At 47.3% G+C, this 23,587-nt stretch overlaps 2 protein-coding genes across 2 annotated transcripts in view; one reads left to right on the top strand and one right to left on the bottom strand.

The window, feature by feature from the left end:
* The window catches only part of FEZ1 (fasciculation and elongation protein zeta 1), a 15,008-nt gene extending 6,457 nt beyond the window's left edge, over positions 1 to 8,551 (top strand). The window contains exons 3-10 of the mRNA XM_031063902.1: positions 1,119 to 1,215; positions 2,075 to 2,176; positions 3,042 to 3,258; positions 4,516 to 4,532; positions 5,399 to 5,503; positions 5,891 to 5,966; positions 6,464 to 6,529; positions 8,389 to 8,551. Coding sequence (XP_030919762.1) covers positions 1,119 to 1,215; positions 2,075 to 2,176; positions 3,042 to 3,258; positions 4,516 to 4,532; positions 5,399 to 5,503; positions 5,891 to 5,966; positions 6,464 to 6,529; positions 8,389 to 8,405 — 697 coding nt within the window. The 3' untranslated portion in view covers positions 8,406 to 8,551. The remainder of the gene's footprint in view (positions 1 to 1,118; positions 1,216 to 2,074; positions 2,177 to 3,041; positions 3,259 to 4,515; positions 4,533 to 5,398; positions 5,504 to 5,890; positions 5,967 to 6,463; positions 6,530 to 8,388) is intronic.
* A 1,013-nt stretch (positions 8,552 to 9,564) lies between these two features.
* Positions 9,565 to 23,587, bottom strand: part of PKNOX2 (PBX/knotted 1 homeobox 2) — a 48,743-nt gene continuing 34,720 nt past the window's right edge. Inside the window, exons 9-14 of the mRNA XM_031063890.1 lie at positions 17,100 to 17,232; positions 16,927 to 17,024; positions 15,073 to 15,192; positions 13,255 to 13,331; positions 11,956 to 12,134; positions 9,565 to 11,170 (exon numbers count right to left, since the gene is read on the bottom strand). Coding sequence (XP_030919750.1) covers positions 10,923 to 11,170; positions 11,956 to 12,134; positions 13,255 to 13,331; positions 15,073 to 15,192; positions 16,927 to 17,024; positions 17,100 to 17,232 — 855 coding nt within the window. The 3' untranslated portion in view covers positions 9,565 to 10,922. The remainder of the gene's footprint in view (positions 11,171 to 11,955; positions 12,135 to 13,254; positions 13,332 to 15,072; positions 15,193 to 16,926; positions 17,025 to 17,099; positions 17,233 to 23,587) is intronic.

Raw genomic sequence — 23,587 nt, forward strand, 5'->3', positions numbered from 1 at the left:
CTTCCCTTTTGTTCCTCTTTCTCCATTACCCACCATTTTTCTTCTTTTCCCTCCTTCTCATTTTTCTTCCATTTCTCCCCTTTTACCCAGATTTTCCTTCCTCCACTTCTTCTTTCCCCATTTTTTGCCTTTTTTTCCATCTTCTCCTTTACCCCTTTTTTTCCTCTTATCTCCTGTTTCCCCCCTTTCCTTTTTTCCCTCTTTTCCTTCTCTATTTTCTCCTCTTTTGGTCACTATTTCAGGAAAACATTTTAGGGTATTTCTAGGTGTTGAAAAGTGCCATTTTGGGATTTCTGGGGTATTTCAGTGAGGGGGTTGGAACATGACAGGGTGGCATTTTGGGGGTGTTTCAGAAGAGCATTTGGGGACAGTCTGGAATATTCCAGGGCAGCATTTTGAGGTGTTTTGGGGCCTTTCAGAGAATCCTGGGGCTTTGGGGCTGCTTTGAGATAATGTTTTGTGCCACTTCAGGGCATCGTGGTGATTTTTGAGTGGCATTTGGGGACATTTAGAGACATTTTGGGACATTGCTGTGGCCTTTGGGAGTGTTTTGATAGCAGCATTTCAAAAGGACATTTAGGGGGTATCTCAGGTGCTGGGGCAGCATTTTTGGGTACTTTGGGGTATTTCAAGGCAGGATTTCGTGATGCTGTTTTGAGAGGCTTTGGGGTCTTCTAGGACAGCATTTGGGGTTTTCTAGGATATCATTTGGGGTGTTTTGGGATGTTTCAGGCATCTCAGTGGTGTTTGGGGATTTTTGGAGGTCATTTTGGGATGTTTCTAAGCTGTATTTTGGGATGTTCCTGGGCTCCATTTTGGGATGTTTCTGGGCTGTATTTTGGGAAATTTCTGGGCTGAATTTTGGGATATTTCTGGGCTGCATTTCAGGATGTTTCTGGGCTGCATTTCAGGATGTTTCTGGGCTGCATTTCAGGATGTTTCTGGGCTGCATTTCAGGATGTTTCTGGGCTGCATTTCAGGATGTTTCTGGGCTGCATTTTGGGATGTTTCTGGGCTGCATTTCGGGATGTTTTGCAGCATCTTGGCGTGCCATTTCTGGGCTGTGTGTCTGAGATGCAGCATTTTGGGCTCAGCACTGACCACCCACCTCCCTGCAGGGTCTGGGATGCTCTGACCGATGGCTTTGCCCCCCGGGGCTCCCCCCGGCCGTGGCAGCTCCCTGGGACCGAGGCCCTCGATGGCACCGACCCCCAGGTACGGCTGTGACATCCCCGCAGGGTCCCCTGGGTGTGATTGACAGCTGTCAGTCAGCCCCGAGGCTCAGCAGCCATCATGGCACTGTAAACCACCCACGAAGGGTTGGTTTAGCACCTGGCCTGTGCCAGTTTGCCCCCATGCCACATTGGGGTGGGTGGTTTTGGGGTAGAAAATGGGTTTTCATTTGTAGTGAGTATGTGCTGTCAATGGCTGCTTTTTGGGGTTGTACAAATGTCCCAATATCCATGGAATTGAACCCATTTGGATGTGTTGCTGAAGGGGGAAGAGAAGATAACTTCCTTGGGTTGTTTTCTGCTCAAAAGGTGAAAAGAGATGGTGAAGGTGGGGAAAAAGAAGATGTCCCCTCACCCAACATCTCCATCAATCTGTTCCCTGGTGGTGTCCCCTCTGCCACATCCCCACCTGGTGTCCCCACCCTGTGTCTCCATCAGACCTCTCCCATTCAGCCCCACCAGCCCTCATCTCCAGCATCCCCTGTGTCTCCACCGAGCGTGTCCAACCCCACTCTCCATCCAGCACCTCTGGACTTCTCCCTGACTTCTTCCTACTCCCTGGCTCCATTCTGCAATCTCCATCCAGCACTCCCTGTCCAACATCTCCATCCATCTCCTGCAGCACCTCCATCTCCAGTGCTGTCCAGTGTCCCTGCCCAAAGCCCCATCCAACATCCCCATCCAGCATCTCCATGCAATACCCTCAATCCAGCATGTCCCATTCGATGTCCCCATGCCACCCGCCATGTCCCCATGCCACGGCTCTGTCCCTGCTGGGGCCATGCCCACACCAGGCTGGGCCTGTGGTGCCACCCAGGCTGCCCAGCCTGTGTCTCCTGCAGCTCGGTGGGAAGGAGGAGGAGGAGGAAGAGGAGGAGGAGCTGACTGAGAGGAGTGAGCAGGACTCTGGGATCAACGAGGAGCCGCTGCTGACAGCTGAGCAGGTACCCAGGGGCACCTGGAGCCCTGCATGGCCTCCAAAAGCCAGGCTTGGCCACCTCAGCCCATGGCCACGAGCTGAAAGCACAAGAAAAAGGCAAATCCCAACATTTATGGGGTGGGGCATGCAGGACCTGGAACGTGGATGTAGGCAGAAGTGTGGGCTGTGGGGCTGGTGGGGGATTTGGGTGCACGTGGGAAGGTGGGCTGTGGGTGCTGCTGTACAAAATGGGGGGAGAAGGATAAAACTGTGGGGGGCAGAGGTGGGAGGCAGCTGCAGGTGCTGGTGTGGAGACAGGATGCAGATGTGGGGTGCAGGATGCAGGTGCCAAATGCAGGATGCAGATGTGGGGTGCAGATGTGGGCTGCAGGATGTGCAGGGTGCAGGGTCCATATGTGGGGTGCCAGATGCAGGGTACAGATGTGGGGAGGGGGATGTGAAGGCAGCAGCAGGGTGTGGATGCAGGATAGAGAATGTAGATGCAGGTGCAACTACAAGATGCAGGAGGAGGAGGTGGGTGCAGAGAGCAGGATGCAGCCAGGTGCAGGATGCAGATTTAGACGTGGGTGCAGGTCCTCAGTGTCCATGGAATGTGGGATTTGGATGGAGGCGGGAGTGTGGGATGCAGATGCAAGAGCCAGGGTACAGATGGGTGTAAATGCAGGAGCAGAATGCAGATGCAAGATGAAGGGGAGGATGCAGAATGCTGATAAGGATGGGGGATGGAGGGAGCAGGCTGCAGATGGAGGATGGAGGTGGAGGATGCAGGTGCAGGATGAAGGGAGCAGTTGCAGGTGTGGGTGCAGGATGTTTGGGGTGCAGGGTGCAGGTTGGATGCAGGTGCACAGGGAGGTCACTGATGCCCACAGGTCATCGAGGAGCTGGAGGAGCTCATGCAGAGTTCACCTGACCCCGAGGCTGACCCCGAGGGTGAAGAGGAAGAGGAGGAGGAGGAGGATGAGGAGGAGGAGGAAGAAACCAAGGCTGATGCTGAAGGCAAAGGTGGTGGTGGGGGCACGGAGCCCATCCTGCTGCGGGAGCTGCATGCTTTCTCCCCTGCCTTCAACAACAACTGCTCCCACGAAGGTACGGCCAGCAAAGCCCAGGCCAGTCACTTTTTGGGGACAATTCCAACCAATTTGGACAACTGAGTCTCTCCGGGCCTCAGTGCTGGCTTGCTCTGGGACTTGGCCAGAAGGGCTCTTGGCAAAAACTGTGAAGAGCACAGGGATGTGGCTTCTGGTGTGGAAAGGCACGTGGGGGTCACCAGGAGCCTTTGTGTTCTGCATGGGGCGTTCCACGCACGTGAGATTTGTCACTGCTGGCCAGGGCTGTGTCACCAGCAAGCCCAGGCACTTCACTCATTGCTCTGCTCTTTATCTCACTGTGCAGGTTACCAATCCCACCATGCCACTAATTGCACTGTGCATGTCACTAATTGCACCATGCATGTCCATGATCACACCGTACGTGTCACCAGTTGCACGATGCATGTCAATAATTGCACCATACATGTCACTAATTGCACCATACATGTCAATAATTGCACCATACATGTCACTAATTGCACCATACGTGTCACTAATTGCACCACACATGTCACTAATCACAGCCTGCCTGTCACTAATTGCACTGTGAATATCACTGAGTGCACCTTGCATGTCACTAATGGTGCCAGAAGTCCCTTAATTGCTCTGGGCACATCGTTTATGGCTCTGAGCATATCAGTGATTGCACTCTGGGTTTATCTCTTGCTGTCTCAGAAAATGCAGAGCCCATCTCGCTCAGCACGAGATGCATTTTAATGGCTGCAGTGTGTGTTTCACTGACTGCACTGGGGTGTTCCTGACTGCACCAGGCATTTCCTCCTTTCCCCATGCATGGCACTGCCTGCAGCGAGTCCAGAGGAGGCCACGGAGATGCCCCAAAGGCTGCAGCACCTCTGCTGGGGTGACAGGCTGGGAGAGCTGGGGAAGAGAAGGCTCTGGGGAGAGCTCAGAGCCCTTCCAGGGCCTGAAGGGGCTCCAGGAGAGCTGGAGAGGGACTGGGGACAAGGGATGGAGGGACAGGACACAGGGAATGGCTCCCATTGCCAGAGGGCAGGGATGGATGGGATATTGGGAAGAAACTTCCCTATGGGGGCAGTGAGACCCAGGCACAGGATGCCCAGAGCAGCTGTGGCTGCCCCTGGATCCCTGGCAGTGCCCAAGGCCAGGCTGGATGGGGCTTGAAGCAGCCTGGGACAGTGGAAGGTGTCCCTGGAAGGTGGAACGAGGCGGGCTGTAAGTCCATCCAGCCCCTCTTGGGGATGTCCCGGGACAGCAGGGGTCTGTGCCCGGGCAGGGCTGGGGCGGCTGTTGGCGATGTCCCGGGACACCAGGGGTCTGTGCCCGGGCAGGGCTCCTACCAGACTACACTATTTGAAAGATTAAATTTAAATTAAATTCAAGCTGCATTTTTAGCCACATGCTTGTCATCACCTTTTTGTGATCCCAGTGTCAGGAGAGAACAATTCCTAGGCTTACCTCCACCCCCAAGTGCCACTGCAGGATTTGGCCACCCTTGTGTTATTTGTGGGTCATGGTGGGACAAGTCTACTCTCTGCCATTTCACAGTTAACAAGGAGACTTTAAAAAGTGATAATTGAACACACAAAGACACTTCTGGAATAAAAGAGCACAGCAGAGGAGGCAATAGGGTTTATTTCCGTGAGGAAGGTGTGCTACTACTCCCCATGTCTGGAAGACAATGTTAGGTCATGACTGCAGCCTATGGAAAGGGATGGAAGGGGATGGAAGGGGATGGAAGGGGATGGAAGGGGATGGAAGGGGATGGAAGGGGATGGAAGGGGATGGAAGGGGATGGGATAATGGGATGGGAATAGTGACAGGGTGGGGCAGAGGGACATGAGGGTGAGGCGATGAGGGATGAGATGGGATGGGATGGGATGGGATGGGATGGGATGGGACGGGATGGGATAATGGGATAATGGGATAATGGGATGGGAATAGCAACAGTATGGGGCAGAGTGGCATGGGAAGGACACAGGAGAGGGGGAATGCAGGGACAGGGGCACTTGGAGCCGGGACACAAAGGGATATGGGATGGGGTATGGAGCAGGGTGCAGGGATCTGGGCAGGGTGTGGATGTGGGAGGCAGGGCGTTGTGGGGATGCTGGTGGCAGGGGAGGTGCCACCGGTGATGTCGCTGTCCTGGGAGGTGACAGGGTGACACCTGGTTGTCCCCCCAGCGCTTCAGCATGGAGGGCATCTCCAGCATCCTGCACTCCGGCCTGCGCCAGACCTTTGGCCCTACCACCAACGAGAAGCAGGTGCCCTTCCCCCCCACCAAAAATTGCCCAAATCTGTTTGTTTTCACTCCTCCTCCCTGCATTCCCCATTCCCCTGCATCCCCCAACCCCCTGTTAAAACCTTTCTCCATTTTACAACACTGCCCCATCCCCTACACCCTGCTAATCCCTCTTGAAAAAAATTACCTGTTTTCACCCCAAAAAGTCCTCCCTGAGGAGGGATGGATTTGGGTGGAGTTTGCAGCACCCAGTTAGTTCAGCACTCCCCAAAATACCTGCAAATTAAATGCAATTGCAGGAATTTTGCAGAAATACTCTATTTTTGCACAAATTTGTCTCAAGAGGATGCAAAACCCGGGTAGTTTTGTGCCATTGGGGTGTTTTTTGGGGTGGCTTTTGTTTTTGCAGTACCTGAACACGGTGATTCCCTATGAGAAGAAGGGCTCACCACCCTCCGTTGAGGACCTGCAGATGCTCACCAACAGTGAGTATTCATTCAAGCTGCTGGTTTGGGTCACCATCACATGTTTTGGGGACACAAAGGCACATTTTTCTTTGCTTCAGTGGCTGCAATTTGGGCTATCATTGCAGCACAACCAGTTTGGGGGATTTTTTGCAGCATTGCAGCCTGGGCAGTTTAAGGTGCTACCACCCAGGCTGCATCGTTATTGCAACAAATCCACTTGGTGGGGAAAACCTCTGGTTTGCATCACTACAGCACAGCTGGTTGGCAGCCAACACCTCCTCCAGTTTCTTCTCCCTATACCAGTGTTAGTTTGGGGTAAATCACCCATTCTGCACTGCCACAGATTGGCTAACTGGGGGTGGAAGTCCTTTTTGGGCCTTTTTGTGTGGGTGTTCCCAGACCTGATGCATAAACTGTATGGGGAAATTGTATGGCAACTGTGGGGCTGGTTTGGGGGGGAAAGGGGCATTTGGGGGGCAGCAGGGCCAGGCTCACAGCTTTGTTCTCCCCCACAGTCCTGTTTGCCATGAAGGAGGGGAATGAGAAGGTGCCCACTCTGCTCACGGATTACATCCTCAAAGGTACCTGCTCCTGCCCCAGGCAGCCTCGTGCATCCTTCACTCAGCTCCTCTGCAGCTCTGTGCCTCCACCACAGATCCCTTCTGCATCCTCCTGCCTCCCACTGCATCCCTTGCCCGTCCCTCTTGCAACCTCATTCGTCCCTTTTGCATCTTCCATGCATCCTTGGAGAATCCCAGATAAATCCTGTGCCACTCTTCCTGCATCCCTCCTGCATCTCTGCTGCATCCTCCACACATCCTTCAGGGATCCTGAGTGCATCTCCTGCACATCCCTCAGGCATTCTTTGTACAGCTCTCCTGTCCTCAGACAGCTGTCTGTCTCTGGAGGTGCCTGTGCAGCTTCCTGCCCCATCCTGGGCCCATCTGCTTCATCCACACAGCCTCATCACCCTCTGTGCACCCTCCCTCACCCCCACCACCCCATCAGGCACCCTCCTCTGCCTCCCTTGGGCATCCCCATCCATCTTCCTGCATCTCCTGGGCATCCTTGTGCATCCCTGTGCATCTCCCACATGCCTCTTGTGCATCTCTTGTTCATCCTCCTGAGTCCTCTTGTGTCCTTCATGTTCCTGCTGTGCACTGCTGTGTGTGTGCATCGCTTGTGCATCCCTCTCATGTTCCTCCTGCATCCCATGTGCAGCCTCCTGCAGCATTTCTGCATCCTCATGTGCCCAAGTGCCTCGTTCACACTTGTGCAGCCTTTCTGCTCCTGACCCCCTGTGCATGTGGGGCACACTCGTGTGTCCCTGTGCCCTCCTGCCTGTCCCTGTGTGTGTCCCTGTGCTCACTCCTCTGTCCTCGTGCAACCCCTGGCACCCTTGGGCACCACTGTCCATGCACGTGCAGCCCAGTGCAGCCCTGTGTGTCACTGTGCACCCTCGTGCAGCATTGCCCTGTGCATTCTTGTGCATCCCCCTGCACACCTGTGCATCCTCCTGCATCCTTCTTCATGCCTGTGCATCCTCCTGGATCACAGTGCATCCTCCTGCATTCCAATGCATCCTCCTGCATCCTTGTGCATCCTCCTGCATCTTTGTGCATGCCTGTGCTTGCTCATGGATCACAGCACCTTCTCATGCATCCCTGTGCATCCTCCTGCATTCCAATGCATCCTCCTGCACCCCTGTGCATCCTCCTGCATTCCAATGTATCCCCATGCACACTTCTGTATTCTCCTGCATCCTTGTGCATCCCTGTGCATCCTCCTGCATTCCAGTGCATCCTCATGGATCCCTGTGCATCCTCCTGCATTCCAGTGCATCCTCCTGCATTCCAATGCCTCGTCCTGCATCCCTGTGCATTCCTGTGCTTGCTTATGCATTCCAGTGCATCCTCCTGCATCCCTGTGCATCCTCTTGCATCCCTGTGCACACTTGTGTATCCTCCTGCATCTCTGTGCATCCTCCTCCATCCCAATGCATCCTCCTTAATTCCAATGCATCCCTGTGCATCCTTGTGCATTTCAATGCATCATCCCGCATTCCAGTGCATCCTCCTGCATCCTTGGGCATCCCTGTGCATCCTCCTGCATCCCTCTGCATCCTCCTGCATTCCAATGCCTCGTCCTGCATCCCTGTGCATTCCTGTGCTTGCTTATGCATTCCAGTGCATCCTCCTGCATCCTTGGGCATCCCTGTGCATCCTCCTGCATCCCTGTGCATCCTCTTGCATTCCAATGCACCTCCATGCTTCCCCCCACCCCCCTGTGCCTCCCTGTGCATCCTCCTGCATTCCAGTGCATCCTCCTGCATCCTTGTGCATCCCTGTGCATCCTCCTGCCTCACTGCACCCTCGGTGCCCCCGTGCAGTGCCCCAGCCCCCCAGCCCCTCTCTCTCTCTCTCTCTCTCTCTCTCTGCAGTGCTCTGCCCGACCTGACGCGGTGCTGCCCCCACACTCCCACCCCGGCGCCTCCAAAACGGGGCCAAACCCCAGGAAAAAGGGTCACCCCCCCGTGGCTGCCCCACCCTGCACTTCCCCCTTTGCACAGCTGGGAATAAAGAATTCCTTACATTAATTGGGCAGCTGGTGTCCGGTGTCTGTGTCTCCCCTTGCTCCTGGCGCTGCTTTGCAACTTTTGGATAGGAAAATGATGGTTTTAAGCAAAAAAAAAAAAAATCCCAACATAGACTTTGCTCACGAATATTCTGGAATCTCTAAAAAACACACAAACTTCTGGCTAACGAGCTGCTGGGTGCAGCTGCCACCATTGGAGGGGCAAAATTCAGATTAAATTCCATTCTTGGGGATTTTTCACATTTTTTCATAGTTCTGTGGCCCAATTTTCTGCTAAAAATTGTGCAAACATCACCCAGAAAATCAATTCATTATTAAGGAATGGCTCATTAAGGGACAGGGAGGCTTCCATCGCTTCCATTTGGGGAAGATTTGCTCTGTTTTGGGGTTTGTCACTCATTCTGGGGAAGAGTGCCTAATTTGGGGGTTGTTGTTCGTTTTTGGAGGGTTGTCCATTTTGGGGCAAATTCAGTCATTTTGGGGGAAGTCACTCATTTCCAGAAGGACCAGTTTGGGACAGCATCCTCTGGGGCCATGTCACTCATTTTGAGGGAGAATTTTTTGAGAATACAACTCCTTTTGGAGTGAGCACCATTTTGGGGGAGAATCACTCATTTCAGAGAGACATTAGCCCCTTTTGGGTCATCATTTGATTCTGAGGAGCATCCCTCATTTTTGGAGACCGTCACTCATTTTGGGGTTGTCTGGAACACTTTGGGGGAGCTTCTGGGGGAGAATCACTCATTTTTGGAGAGAACAGCTCATTTTGGGGTGTGCATCATTCACTAGTGGGCAAAATTTCATTGGAGCTAATTTGAGGGGGAAAATTTTCATTTTTGGTTTTTGACCATCAGTTTTGGAAGTATAAATCTAATTTTCTCTATATCACTCAATTACCAATTTGGGTCCATCCACCCATTTTGGGGATAAATTAGTTTTATAAGGGGAGTTTTGCCCATTTTGGGGGGTTATTCCTGCATTTTGGGTCTTCTCCACTCAAAGGAAGAAGCTGCCAAGAAAATACAGGTGCGACCCCTCATCTTGTAGCACTTTATAATAAATGGCCAGGAATTAATACTAAATTACAATGAAATCCTTTATGAAATTACAGATTACATTCACGCCAGATCAGTATCCAAAAATAGGCATTTCTGCCCATTGCATCACTTGTTTTTTTAATCCCAGCTCTTGTTCAGGTTCTTTTGTCAACTCTTCAAGAGCCAGGAAAAAAAAAGGACAATATGGGCAAAAAGCCTCCAAGAAAATGATCCTTCTCCTAGAATCTCACATTTAGAGCAGGAACCTGCAGAAGACAATTCCTTTATTTTTGCCCTGGTTTGCTTTTGCATTTCCTCCCATGCCACATTTTAAGGTGAATCCACCCTTTTGCTAGCATTCAAAATTAAAAAACCCAAAATACAGGGTTTTTGGCAGTTGCCCTCCCCCACGGGGCTAAAGCTCCACCATTTTGCCATGTGGAGGGACAATACCAGGGAGAAATCATCTTTTAAGCAACAATACTTAGTTTCCTTCCACCCAGGCGAGTCTCGTGCATCGCCATTCAATTTTGGGTGAAATCTTGAGTTTTTTTAAACCAATTTTTTCCCCATTTTTAACTAGCTCTGTGCCAAAATGCCTTTGGAAAAGTTTTACTTCCGGCAGCCTTTGCCCCAACTCTGCCTCCAATCTCGGCCCTTAAGGACAAGAATGAGGTGAGTTCGATTTTCCCAGATTCAGCAGAGGTTTTAGCACATAAATTAAAAGATTTGGAGGAATTTCCTCCCTTTTCCAGAAAGTTGTGTCCAGAGTCACCAAGCAGCCTCAGCACTGGGGCCAAAGTTGGGAGGTTTGGGCAATCCCATGAGTCGAGCACCAAACCCTCCTTGGATATAGCAGAATTTGCACTCGCTGATTATTTTTTTCCCCCTCCATGCCAGTATTTATGCCTGTGAATGACCTTTCTGGGGGAAAAATCCAAAAAGCATCAAGTCCTGGGGTTGGTTTGGCTTTTCTTTGCACCAAGAAATCCAAGGGATGGACGCAGTGGCCCACCCACCACTGCCCAACAGCATCCGAGCGTCACGTGGGGAAAACAACTTTCCCTAAAAATGCTTTTGCTTACCAAAAAATGAAGGGAAAAAGGAAAACAAAACCTGAAATAAAAGATTAATCTGGCCACAATATGTGCCTTGTAAACGTGTGTCCACTGCCGTGCGCTGCCATGGTGGTCCCTGTGCTCCTGGGGCAGCCAGGGCCTCTGCCAGCGCTGCCAGTTTGCTTTTTTCTCACTAATTTCTTCTTCTTGCCTTTATTTTTTTTGCATTTTGGGGGGAGTTTTGTATCTGGTGCTGTCAATGATTTGGGAGGGTGCAGGAGGAGCTATTCCAGTGAGTCACTGTGGTCCAAACCAAGGTCAGCACCAGGTGCTGCTGGGAGGCCACCAGGCTCTTCCTCCAGCTCTTCCTCCTCTTCCTCCTCCTCCTCCATCTCGTCCTCGTCCTCCTCATCCTCCTCCTCCTCTTCAGTGCCATCCAGGGAGTCGTCGTGGGCTGCCAGCATTGCCTGCTGCATGGCCATGGTGGCAGTGGCTGATGAGAGGGGCTGGAGGTTGTCCATGCTGAGTGAGCCTGGAATTAAAAGCACAGAAATAAGGACTCCCCAGCTAACACAGAAAGGACAAAAGAAGTGCAAAAAACAGGAGTAACTCAAGTGAAAAGCTTGGAAAGTTTCACCCATAGGGTGTCCCACCTACCCCTGTCACTCCCTAAGGTCCAATCCTTAATTTTTTTAACTAATGGATCATTAAATAACACGAATCCTTAGTTCTGAGCAAGTAGATGCCCAAATTGGTTGGGCAGATCTTCTCTTCATCTTCTCTCTAGTCCTAGCTTTCCTTCTCTTCATCTCGTCTGGTGTACGTTCATTTCTGCTCTCTTCACCTTCTCTTCATCTTCTCTCTTCATTTTCCTCATCTGTTCTTGGTTCATTATCTCTCTTCATCATCATCACCTTCTCTATTCTTCTTTTCCTTTTCATCATCTGTTTTCTCTTCATCTTCTCTCTTCATTTTCCTCATCTGTTCTTGGTTCATCATCTCTCTTCATCATCATCATCACCTCTATTCTTCTCTTCATTTTCATCTATTTTCTCTTCATCTTCTCCCCATTTTGTCTCAATCTGTCTTCTCATCTCCACCTTTTCACATCTCCCCTCCCTCCCTTCCCCAGCTCCTCAGGAGATGACCCAGGCCATGCCCCTCAGTGGGTGATCATCATCCTGGTGGCCAGCTGGAAGGACCTTCTTGTAAGAACCTCTTGTGTTTCCCCACAGCTCAATAAAGACCCTCTAGAAATTACCAATTAATAATTAATGCATGGCCTAGAAGGGCAGGGGCACTGGGGCTTGTCCTTACCATCAGGGTTTGTCCCTGCGTTGCCCCCCTGCTGCTGCAGGACGCCGGCAGCGATGGAGTTGGGCCAGAACCTCTGCGTGGGCCGGTGCTGGGATTTGATTTTCTTGGCTTTGGGGGCTGGGTCCGGGTTGCTGGCGTCCAGCATGGGCTGCAAGATGCGCCGCCGGGCGTTTATGAACCTTCCGTGGGAAAGAGAGAGCGCTGCAGTGAGTGAGAGCTGTTACACCAACACCGAGTCAAAACAACGCTATGGCACTGTCCCAGATTGCAAGGCAAGATGTATTCCATCACCATCTGTATGGCGCTTGTCTTTTGTCAAGTGGGCAGTTTTCCTTATCTCTTCCACACCCAATCCTTCCCCTCCTTCCACATCCACACCCACTCCAAATGTCTCTTCCACATCCAGGGAGACATCTGCTGATAACAGCCATTGAATGTCACTGCATGGCTGATAAGAACTACAGCATCCCATTGGGACACGTGAGCTCAGAGGGAGGAGCCAAGCATTCCTACCTGGATATAATCTGAGATTCTGGAACACCAGCACAGCTTCTCCACTGGATTTCCCAGAGGAACAGCAGCTGCCTCTTCCCCTGGATCTTCAGAGGCAGAGACTGCACCTTTCTCCAGGATCCCTGCTCCAGCAGAACCACCCCTGACACTGCAGGAGGGCTGAGCCACAATTCCAATGGGACTGCTGGCCGCACCCTGACCCACAGGGTGTCAGCTTGGGTTCTGACTCTGGCAGTGTTGGTTTAGTTACTGCATTGTTTATTTTATCCTTTTATTTTCTTCCCTATTAAAGAACTGTTACTTCCTGCTCCCATATTTTTTGCTTGACAGCCCCTTAATTTCAATTTTATAGAAATTCAGAGGAGTGGGGAGGGTTTACATTCTCCATTTCAGGGGAGGCTCCTGCCTTCCTTAGCAGACTCCTGTCTTTCCAAACCAAGACAGCTACATTATAGCTCTGCATTAATTTTTCGTGCTGAGCTGGGAGAATGCTGCACGTTGGATTTGCCAGGAGAGGGCACTGAGACCTTGCAAACCAGTGCTGGCACTAAACACCACTGAGCTCATCTCCCAGAAATCCCAGAGTCACAAAATCACAGAATAGGCTGAGTTGGAAGGACTCATCAGGATCATTGAGTCCAGCTCCTGGCCCCGTGCAGGACACCCCAAGAATCAGCCTTAACCATCCAAGTTACTCCACAAAAAAACATCATACAGCACCAAAACAGGGTGGAAAAGGTCCTAAAGCCAGCAAAATGACTGAGTGGGACACCAGTATCTGCTCACCAGTTGTTGACTTGCAAGAGGGTCAGGTTGGTTTGGGCAGCAATTTGCCTCTTCTCATCCTCTGTGGGGTAGGGGTGCTGGAAAAAAAAGGGAGATGGGGCAGCAAGATTGCATCCCTGCATGCAAAATGTCATCCCTGAGTGAAAAATAATGAAAACCTGCTTTTCCTACCTCCCCCCACAAATTTGGTGGCTTCTTGCATTTGCTGAATGCAAGATTGAAGAGTGGCATTCAAGAGCATCAAGATTTCCTTAGGGCTTAGGGCACTTAGGGTTTTTCCAAGGCTCTCCATCAAATGCTTTCCTTGAAGGAAAATGTTCTTGGGGTTTCTTTACTCTAGCAATTTTCCAGTGATGGTTGTTGGTAAACATTAGATTTGTGCTTCAAAAGCAGTTTTTTGCTCTTTTTGCTGCTTTATTGTCAGAGACATCAATGAAACACCCTGAGAATCTGCACTGGGAGGCAGCAGTACTGAAAGCTTCAGCAACCTCCTTCCAGCTGTGCTAAAATGCTCTTTCCCAGCCCCAGAAATTAAATTATCATCAAAGCAGCCCCTCATGCCATGTTTTGGAGCCCCAAAACAGTGACAATTACCATGACTTGTTTTTCAGCTGTTAGCCCCAAAATTGTGATTTCCTTGACACCACCCAAAGTCAATGCACACTGAAGATTCACTTCCCGCTGGGGCCTCAGTGGTTAAAGAATCACAATTTTTGGGCAGAAAGATCCCTTTTTTGGTGTATTATTTCCAGCATTCTTTCCTCCTGCTGGTGCTCCAAAACTTCCAGTAAGATGATGAGAATTTTTGGTTAAAAACCACATAACCTCTGACATCAGATGGAGAAATCTCATGGGGAAGCCCAAATTTCTTCTGACCACAAGGACTGGGCTGTTAGCAAAGATCCAACCATCCAGCAGAAGAATTTTTTTCAGTTATTCAATTCCCTTTTGTAAATCTTAAACTATGGGGTTCTCCTAGCACTTGGCAGAAAATTGCTCTGCAGTTTCTGATCTTTAAAGTCCTTTTTGTGCCTGCAAATCTGAAGTTCTGCCCTCCAGAAATACAGGAGATGCACAAGACAGCAACATTCTTGTCCTCATTGCAATAAATCCAGAATTTTCCACTAAAAAAAAAGGCTGGGAAGTTCCCAACCTGCTGCTGCTTCATGTCCTGGCTGATTTTTCCACAAGTTGCTCCTTGGAGCTGTTGCCTTCTGCATTACTGGTGCCTTGGGGATCTCCCACCACTCTCTTTCCAGTGAGCCAGTCTTTGCAACCAGTTTCAGTTTCCAAGTGATTTCTTGGCTGAATTATGCAGGAAGAAATATGGGATTTTTGGCTTTTTGCCCTTCTCCCAGCCCTGCTGATGAGAGAGAACTCTTCATGCACAAAAATATCCAGTTTGCGTCTAAGCTCCCTCCATCTTCCATCTCCAATCCCCCAAATCAGGGTGACTTTGCAATTCTGTGTTTTGACTGGCGGCTGATGTGCTAAACCCTACCTGAGAGCAGCTCTCACATTCCAGCTTGCTAGAAATGGATATTATGGAGCTGTTCACTGCAAAAAACTGCTCAATTATCCATCTTCAAAAAGTCCCAGGAGTCCCCTTCTAGATTTGTGTGCTTCTTCTTGCCTTAAGGGAATATTTTTTTCCCACCTGCATTGACAATGGTAATTCCCAAAATACTCCCAAAATACAAACCACTTTGCACCTCCAAACACAAATTCAGACAAACCACCACCTGCGTTTGAGAATTTCTGGACTTTTTGTCCTTTTTTCCCCACGTTTCAGGGTGTTTTGGTGGCTGAGGTGCTCACCATGAGATGCTGGAAGAGCCATGAGCGCATGATGTTGGTGGCGTGTTTGGGCAGGACCCCCCGCTTGTTCTTGGACTTCTTGTCCTCACCATCAAGGAGGGAGGTGAGATCCAGGTTCACCTGTCAGGGCAAAAGGAATGGGGAGAGAATTGCTTGAACATGGTGATGGGCAACCCAAAAAAATGAGCAAAATGGGAATGGGATGAGTGATAAAAACCTGGCACTCATAGGAGCATCCAAAACCCTTTTCCTGCTCCACCAAATCTGCATAAATGCAGATTTTCTCCCAGGATCTGTATTTTTTATCTTTTTTTTTTTTTTGTCAAGGGTTTGCAAGGGGTAATGGCACTGTTGGGGAGTGTACTGATGACACCATGGCCAATTTCAATGTGTGCTTTAAGAGGAAAACACTTTTACCTGAAAAAATATATTAAGAATACCCCAAAACTCACAAAAATATTATTTTCTCAAATGAAAGTCAAAAAAAGCCCTGCCACTCACTAACCCTTGCAAACCCATGTTCCTCACCCAGCTGATTTCCACCACAAGGAGAGACATGCCCATTGAGCCAAAATTTGCTTTTTTTGCCCCCCAGAAATGAAAAAGAAGCTCTTGCTGCAAGAGGAGTTTTAATGAGGATTCAGGAACCAAACTGAAATCTAAGCACTTGAGTTAAAAAGGGATTTTTTTTCCCCAAGTCTTCATCAAAACACTTCTCCTGGATGAATTAAACATCAGGCCAGCAGGTCCCTGTGATTCCCCTGGGCTGCAGCTGAATAAATCATGCCAGTGGCACAGGAAGAGCATCCAAAGGTGCTTGTCCAGGCTCTCTCCCTGCCCCAATATTCCCTGTGCACATGTTTTTCCCACCACAGAGGGTTTTGCTGCAAGATTTAAACCTGCAATGGAGAGATATTATAGAAAGAGAATTTTAAAGCATTGCACAGGCAAAAAAAAAAACCTGCCAGGGAGGTGCCACCTCTTTTCAAAATGCTGTTTATTGATTGTTTGATAAGAGGCTCCTGCAATTAAAATGGGGCATTTCAGGAATAATGGGGGTGAATTTCTGCTGCTCTGCCCCCAGGAAGCAGTGTTACAGAAATTGAAGGGTTTTTTTTTTTCCAAATTCCTGGGGTTGGGAAGAGCTCATGGACAAGCTGTGCTAATAATTTCAGCTCTGCTCCAAATCATTGTCTCACTGCAATAATGCAGGGATCATTGCATAACTCATTGCAATGTCAGGGAAAAAGAAAAGGAATAAAATCAGAGCAAATGGCTGAAAAATATCCCCAAATTCAGAAAGAAAGACTTAAAAATGAGCTTTTCCCACAAGTGCCATGATTGCTGTGCTGGACAGGCAATGCCAGTGGTCCCAGTGTATAATATATCAGCAATAATATCTATTTTTATATATATCTATATATCTATATATTTATATATCCTATATATAATTATTAATATAGAGTATAGAATATGCAATATGTACAATGCACAGTATATAATAAAGCATACAGAATAAAATACCATGTTCTATCACACATTACAAATAACAGATATTGTTACATATATATGTATATAAATGTATATTGTACATATATTGTTATATATTGCACTAAACAATATTATGTACATTATTATTATATGCTGTAATATTTTATAACAATAATATAAGCACTATTATAACTTCTTAGGTCATTGCTATAATTTGTTAGGCACCCCAAAGGCACCTGGCAGATGGGTTTAATCAACGTTTCTTGCTAATTAAAAATTTAAGACACTCCAAGGATGGAATTAATGGAGAAATGGGGGGGTTCTGCCTGCTGCAGTGCCAGACTGGAGCTGGCAAGGCCTTACCTGGGCATTGGGGATCTGCAGGGCACCAGGGGTGATGGCCTGGGCGAGCACCTGGCCCTGCGACGTCACCATCGTCACGGGCTGGTACAAGGCTCCACCTATGGCAAAAAACACGTGTGGGGGTACCCAAACCCCCAGGGTGCCCCTGCCCACCCCTCCCCTGCTCTGCCTCCCTGGCATGGCGGGCGAGCTGCTGCCAGTGCCCATGGCCAGGTTGCCAGGGGGCAGAGAGGCCGCGGGCACCACGATGCCCGCAGGGGGGTTGGAGGCCGGCGGCAGCGCTGCTGGAGAGCTCTGCAGCATCTCCTGCACAAAACAAAACACCAAACACGTCCATTGCAGCATGAAAGTTTTAGTTTTTGTCCCTCCCTAATTTTTTTTTTATTTATTTTGGTGGTTCAATGGGAAAAATGGCAGAAAAGTGTTTTCTGCAGCATCTCCTGCACAAAGCAAAACACCAAACACGTCAATTGCAGCATGAAAGTTTCATTTTTTGTCCTACCTTAATTTTTTTTTAATTTATTTTGGTGGTTCGATGGGGAAAAATGGGAGGAAATGGGATTTTTCAGTTTGTTGCAAGTACAAAATAAAACATGGAAAAATAAGGGTTTATGCTCTGCAAAGCCCCCATTTAGCATCTTCACCAAGCTTTTGTGTAGTTACTCTTTTTCTTTGTGCAGTTTTCTTTGTGCACTCTTTTCCACAAAAAAAAATATGAAAGGAAAAAAACAGATCACGAGGGACCAAAAGGAATTTATTTTATCTTTTTCTTTCCAAACATTTCTCTTTTTTTGGTGCTTTAACTAGGACTGGATGATGCAACCTTTGCTAAAATTCAGGGTGAGCACCGCAGTCTACCTTAGAGTAAAATAATAAAGTAAATAATAATAGAACCCCATTGATATCACTCCTTGAAACTTTAAGCTAATTTCTTGCAAAAATGGGCAAGTTTTTGAGCCAAAAGCTGTAATTTTACTTTAAGGCCCATCTCTGGAGCAACACCAAAAGACCCCAAATGGGATGATTATTTATTTATTTTAATATTTAAATGACTATTTGAGTATTTAATGTGACATTTGGGAAGGGAGGAGTCCCACAATTGAGGCTGCAGAGGGAATATGGGGCAATGTACTCCAAGCTTCCACATGGGCAGGATTTTGCAAATAATATTGGTAATATTGATAAAATGATCATTTTAAAATAAACCAAAGATAACTACATCTCTCTAACTCACCCAACTGGAATAGAAATAAAACAGCACTTTTTTTTTTGTCCCTTTTCCACTGACTTTCCCATTCTGCACCACTTCCCTGGTGTCCAGCTGGTTCTCAAGTGTTGAACATAATGTCAACAAAGGGGATTTTTTCCACCTTTTAATTAAATTTTCCTATGTTTTGATGCATTTCTTCAAGAACCCTATCATTTGGGTTAAGGAAAGAGAACCTCTCTGGATTAGTGATGTGCAATGACACTGGAAAAGCCAACTAAGGAAATGTGATCAGGGTGGGGAAAGCTGCATCTCCCTTTCTCCAGGTGATGGAACTCCAGAGATGGACTCTGAATGCACCAATGTCACATCAGACCTGGCTGTGCTGTCCCCTGGGGAGCTGGGGTGCTCTTTGTCCCCTTCAATGCATTTCCCATTGCTGGGGGGGAAAACCTGAGATCTGTTCCTTTTCTCCCCTTCTCCCCATCACATTCATGTAACTTTTCCCCTACCAATCACCACTGCTTTGCCTGTGCCATCCTTCTCAATAAATGTCAGGCTTTTGCTTTTAAAACCCCCTCATGGCACTTTCCCCTCCTGTGATGCCAATTCCAAAATGTTGGACCCAATGCCTCTGCCACAAGTTACTTCTCTTATTTTCCTTATCTGGAATTTTTGCTGCAATTGCTGTGAATTTTTCATTCGATTCCCAGACATTCCTTTCCACTGCTGAATTAATTTTAAAAATGCAAATATGACTGTCAAATACTTGTACTTTTTTTTAGTATTCCTTCCCCACCTCCAGTCTTCTGGGGGATGTAGTTTCCAGTTTGAGAAATTAATATCTCTCAGGATATAGAGAACAAAATTCAGTCTCTTCTGCACACTCTTGGATTTGGCCCTGGTAAAGGATTCAGCGGATAAACACGGTGCAAATATTCATAAAAAGCCAAATGTGGCCCAGGAGAACAGCAGAAAGCAGCTGGATATGGCCAGGTGCAACCAGAAGTTTGGAGCAGCTTGAAGACCTCTAGCTTTCCTCCCCTGCCTTGTTTTTCCACGATTTTTCCTAAAGAAGGGCATCCAGAACATCATTTTTGGAACTGCATTGGGAAGAAGCAATTTGGAATACCAGAAAATGGGAACAAGAAACTGCTGTTTCCAGATACAGTGGTCAAAGCCATTTTCAACTGTATTTTGTGATGAAAAAAATGGCCTTTGTTTTTGTGGTGTAGAGGAAAATTCTCCCAAAACACCATCTCACTGGTGTCCAAAAAGGCAGAATATTGGTAATTATTAGAAAGAGCTATTAAAGGAATTAATGGTCTTTCTGCAACAAAACTTTGGTGAAACCAAAGTGACTCAATGGAAGTGGAGGCTCCACCTTCAAATAAATATAGATATCTCCAAGAAGATCTTAAAAATATATATTTTGCATACCAATTGCCTCAGATTGCAAATGTCAGCCAAATTCTGTTAGGCTGTTCTGTTCTGCAGTGGAAAATATTTTATATATTTTATATTTTGAGACTCAAGGAAATTCATAGAATCACAGAATGGTTTGGGTTGGAATGGACCTTAAAGCTCATCTTGTTCCACCCCCTGCCATGGCAGGGATACCTTCCACTGTCCCAGGGTGCTCCAAGCCCTGCCCAGCCTGGCCTTGGACATTCCAGGGATCCAGGGGCAGCCACAGCTGCTCTGGGCACCCTGTGCTGGTGCTGCACCACCCTCAAGCTGAAATGCTTTTGGCAACTTTGAAATCTGAGTGTGGAAACAAATGCATCACTAGGTGTCTCTGCAGACCCACATCTCAGCACTGATCAACAGCAAAACAAGATTTCTCCCAATTAAAAGTCACTTCAGTGAAGAAAAAGATCTGGGACATGACACCAAAAAAAACCCCTTTCTTACAATAAGGAAAATGTCCAAGTGCCAAATTGTAAGAAAGTGCTAAAATTCAGAGCTACTTGAGCTGCTGTCCTTGCCCTTGTGCTTTGTGACACAGACATTCAGTTTTGGGCGGTACAGCACATGTAAAATCTCTGTCTCATCCTAACTCTGAAAATTACTTGTGCTGGGGGAAATTGGGATTAGTTGGAGGAAAAAAAATAAACCCATGGGTTTGCCAAGAAAGAGCGGGCCAAACTCAAAGCCATGTAGGATAATTCATAAAGCTCCTTTGTGAATGGATGGGTGCATGGAGATGAGGGAAAGGTTGGCTTGAAATAAAGAGAAATGCAGGGCTGCTCACAGGGCAAACTTGGATAAATTAAGTTTATAAAGAGAAGAACTGCACTGAGTCCCACCAAACCAACTGTCCACCAGCAGCTTGGGCCAGTGGAAGGTGTCCCTGCCCTTGGCAGGGGGTTGGAACAAGATGGGTGTTAAGGTCCCTTCCAACCCACACCATTCTGTGATTCTGTGGAGAACTAATCTGAGAAGAAGAAATGCTGTCCTGGAAATGCCCATTCAGACACTGCCAATCTGAAACAAGAGCTGAAAAAACCAAAATTTGATTCCATTTAAATGTCCCTGGCAGCGCTGTGCTTCCCAATGTGATTGGTTCTGCACATGTTTTTTTCTTGCAAGTGGAGAACAATGAGGACCCCTTTGATGTCAAAGGAAAGTTGAAATTAAACATTGATTTAAATTGGTTTCCTCCCTCTTCCATGAAAGAAGGACCTCCCCTCTCCCATCCTGTTCAGAAACAGCTCAAAAAATGCTCTTTAAATAAAGGGAGGGGCTAAAAAGGGCCCAATGAGGACTTGAGGTAGAAGGATGAAGCCAAGTGAAAAGCAACCAACAAAAATAGAAGAGGAATTGATTGCTTCGTGGACTTGCAGGACAAAGAGGAAACAACTCAATCACAAGACAAAGCAAGGCACAAAATGAGGAAGCAATGGAGAAAAGAGGGAACAAAAATCTTTGGTAATGAAAGTTCAGGGAAGACTCATCACATGGGAAAGCCCCAGACTTGTCACCCAAACTTGGCCAACACCAGGGATCATCTCTGGACCTGGCAACATGAGAAGATTTCAGCAACAGTCAAAACACCTTGAACCAGGGATCATCTCTGGATGTGGAAACATGAGATTTCAGCAACAGTCAAAACACCTTGTCTGGGTGTTCTCTCATCTTCCCATCATCTCAGACATTTTGCATCTCAAAAAATTCTTGCATTTTCCATCTTAGAAAGCAGAAATAGCAGCAAGAGAAGGACCATCCTTTTTGGATACACCAGGGAAATCCAACAGATTGTCCTGAGATAACATTTTGACAGGTCCAGATATTGTTTTCCCAGTTTTGGTTGATATCCTTGTTATTGTGTGTCCGTAATTTTTTTAACATGTCCTGTGGTAAAAAAACTTAACCAAAACCTAAAATATTTCACTTTCATTACAAACTTGGTGTATCTCAACACAAAATGATTGATGCTCTTTCCAAACCCTAAGAAAACCTATTTGCTGAGGCACCTCCTTCATTGATACTAATTATATTTCATTATTTAGATTTTTTTTAAATCCTGAATTAATGGTCTATGCATGTCCCCTCAGCATGAAACCAACAGGCTGAAAATTAGAGAAATGATCCCACTTGCTATTTTTTAAACACCAATCCCATGACTTTTCAGCTCTCTGGAGCATCCTTAGCCTCTAAAACTCAACTAATGGATATGGAGCATTTCCACCCTTTTTTATCCATGCAAACTCAAGTAGACTCAATGAGTTTAAGCACTCAAGTACTTGGCATGGTATAGTTGGAAAATATTTGCCTTTGTGTTGTCACTGGTCTATCCTTATCCATGACCAGATGAGATGGTGACTCTTTTGTGAACCATCTCTGTGAATATTTCAGCTTCACCTGCTGAAAATCCCTCAGGGGCTGAGCCAACATTTCCCTTCCAGTTGGGTCTTTCCTGGGTGTGTTCCCATTTATTTCACAGCTGCCTCCAAATCCTCACTTGAATTCCTCAACTTTCAAGTCTGGCCCAGAAGGGAAATGGCAGCAGCTCTGGGTTTCCAGGAATCAGAAGCTCTTGGTACCTCTCCATGGGCCTGATTATTTTCCAAAGACTTGTGCTAATTTTCTGATATGATCCCCACCTCTTTGTGAGACACTAAATCCTCATTACTTTTCCTGACCGATGCATTCTAATTAGATCAACACTTTGGAAAAAAAAAAAAAAAAAGGAAGAAGGGGGGGGAAAAATTCACAATAGCCACAGGACGGCTTTCCATCTCATTAACTCCCTCACTTATTATTTTCATGAAAATTACTGATAAAAAACGTGCATCTCCATTTGCTGGGACCGGGAGCTTTGTCGGCTCATATCTAACATCTCTCTCATCACCCGGGATGTGAGCTGTTGCCATGGCAATGCACAATAATAGAAACTAATAAATTACAAACGAGATGCTCGTTGAGCAATTATTGTTCTCTTTTATGCAAGTGTCTTGCTAATTTTGATCATAAGGAATGCTTCCATAAAGCAGCAAAGGGATAATAAGTCTATTTCTAGAGATTATTAGAATATAGAGTGAGGATGGGGTTTCTTAGATCAATGATTAAGTGGTTTGGTGCTTTCAGGGAACCTAAATAAGAAACTGAACTTTTCTGGGGGGCTTTTCCCTCATCGTGTTGGGAGCTTCAAACTCTGCAGCACCTGGAGCTGAGCTGCTAAAAATGATATGTTCTTCCTTTCCACCACCTTAAAAGTGCCCCAAAATCCTGGAGAAGGTCCCAGCACCTGCCTCCTTTTTAGAGAGAGCTCCAGGAGCTGCCTAGGTTATTTTGGGTTCACTGCAGTTATTTCTGGTGGGATTGTGCAACCCTAAATTCTATTTTTCTACCCCAAAAACCAAGTGCCTGAGAGAGGGAAATGCCCTAGGAAAACACAATCTAGCATCAAGTTTTTTGGGATGCAAGCAGCCAAGATTTATTCCCTGCACTGCAGATGCACATGAAAACCCCAACCCATGGGCAGCTTCTTTTCTGAATATTGAGTTACAGTCCCTTATTTTGGCCCAAAAGCCACCAAGGTTCAACTTCTTTTGGCTGCTTCAGGTGATATTTCTGCAGTTCTCAGGCATTTCCTTGTACTCTTCCACTATCTTTGAGACACCAATTGTCTTTTTCTCCCAGCTGAAATCCAAATTGTGCAAAAGAAGAAGCAATGGGAGTGTTGATCATGCTGGGGGAGAACTGCAAGATCAGCTGAGACACAAAAAGGAGCAGTGAAGCCAGAAAGGGTAACCTGAGACCCAAAAATCCTTTGAGCTGCCTTAAAACAAAAAGTGAGAGAGAAACAGTAGAGAAAATCCTGATGTTTCTCTCCTTCCTGCCAACAACTAGCATTTTTTTCATTAAAAAATGCAACTGTCTTGTTTATATTCCCACACACTTGCACAGCTCCCTTGCTCTCACATTTAATTGCTGCAACATTAGAGTTTA

The sequence above is a fragment of the Geospiza fortis genome, unplaced genomic scaffold (assembly GCF_000277835.1).
Source record: "Geospiza fortis unplaced genomic scaffold, GeoFor_1.0 scaffold392, whole genome shotgun sequence".
NCBI lineage: Eukaryota > Metazoa > Chordata > Aves > Passeriformes > Thraupidae > Geospiza > Geospiza fortis.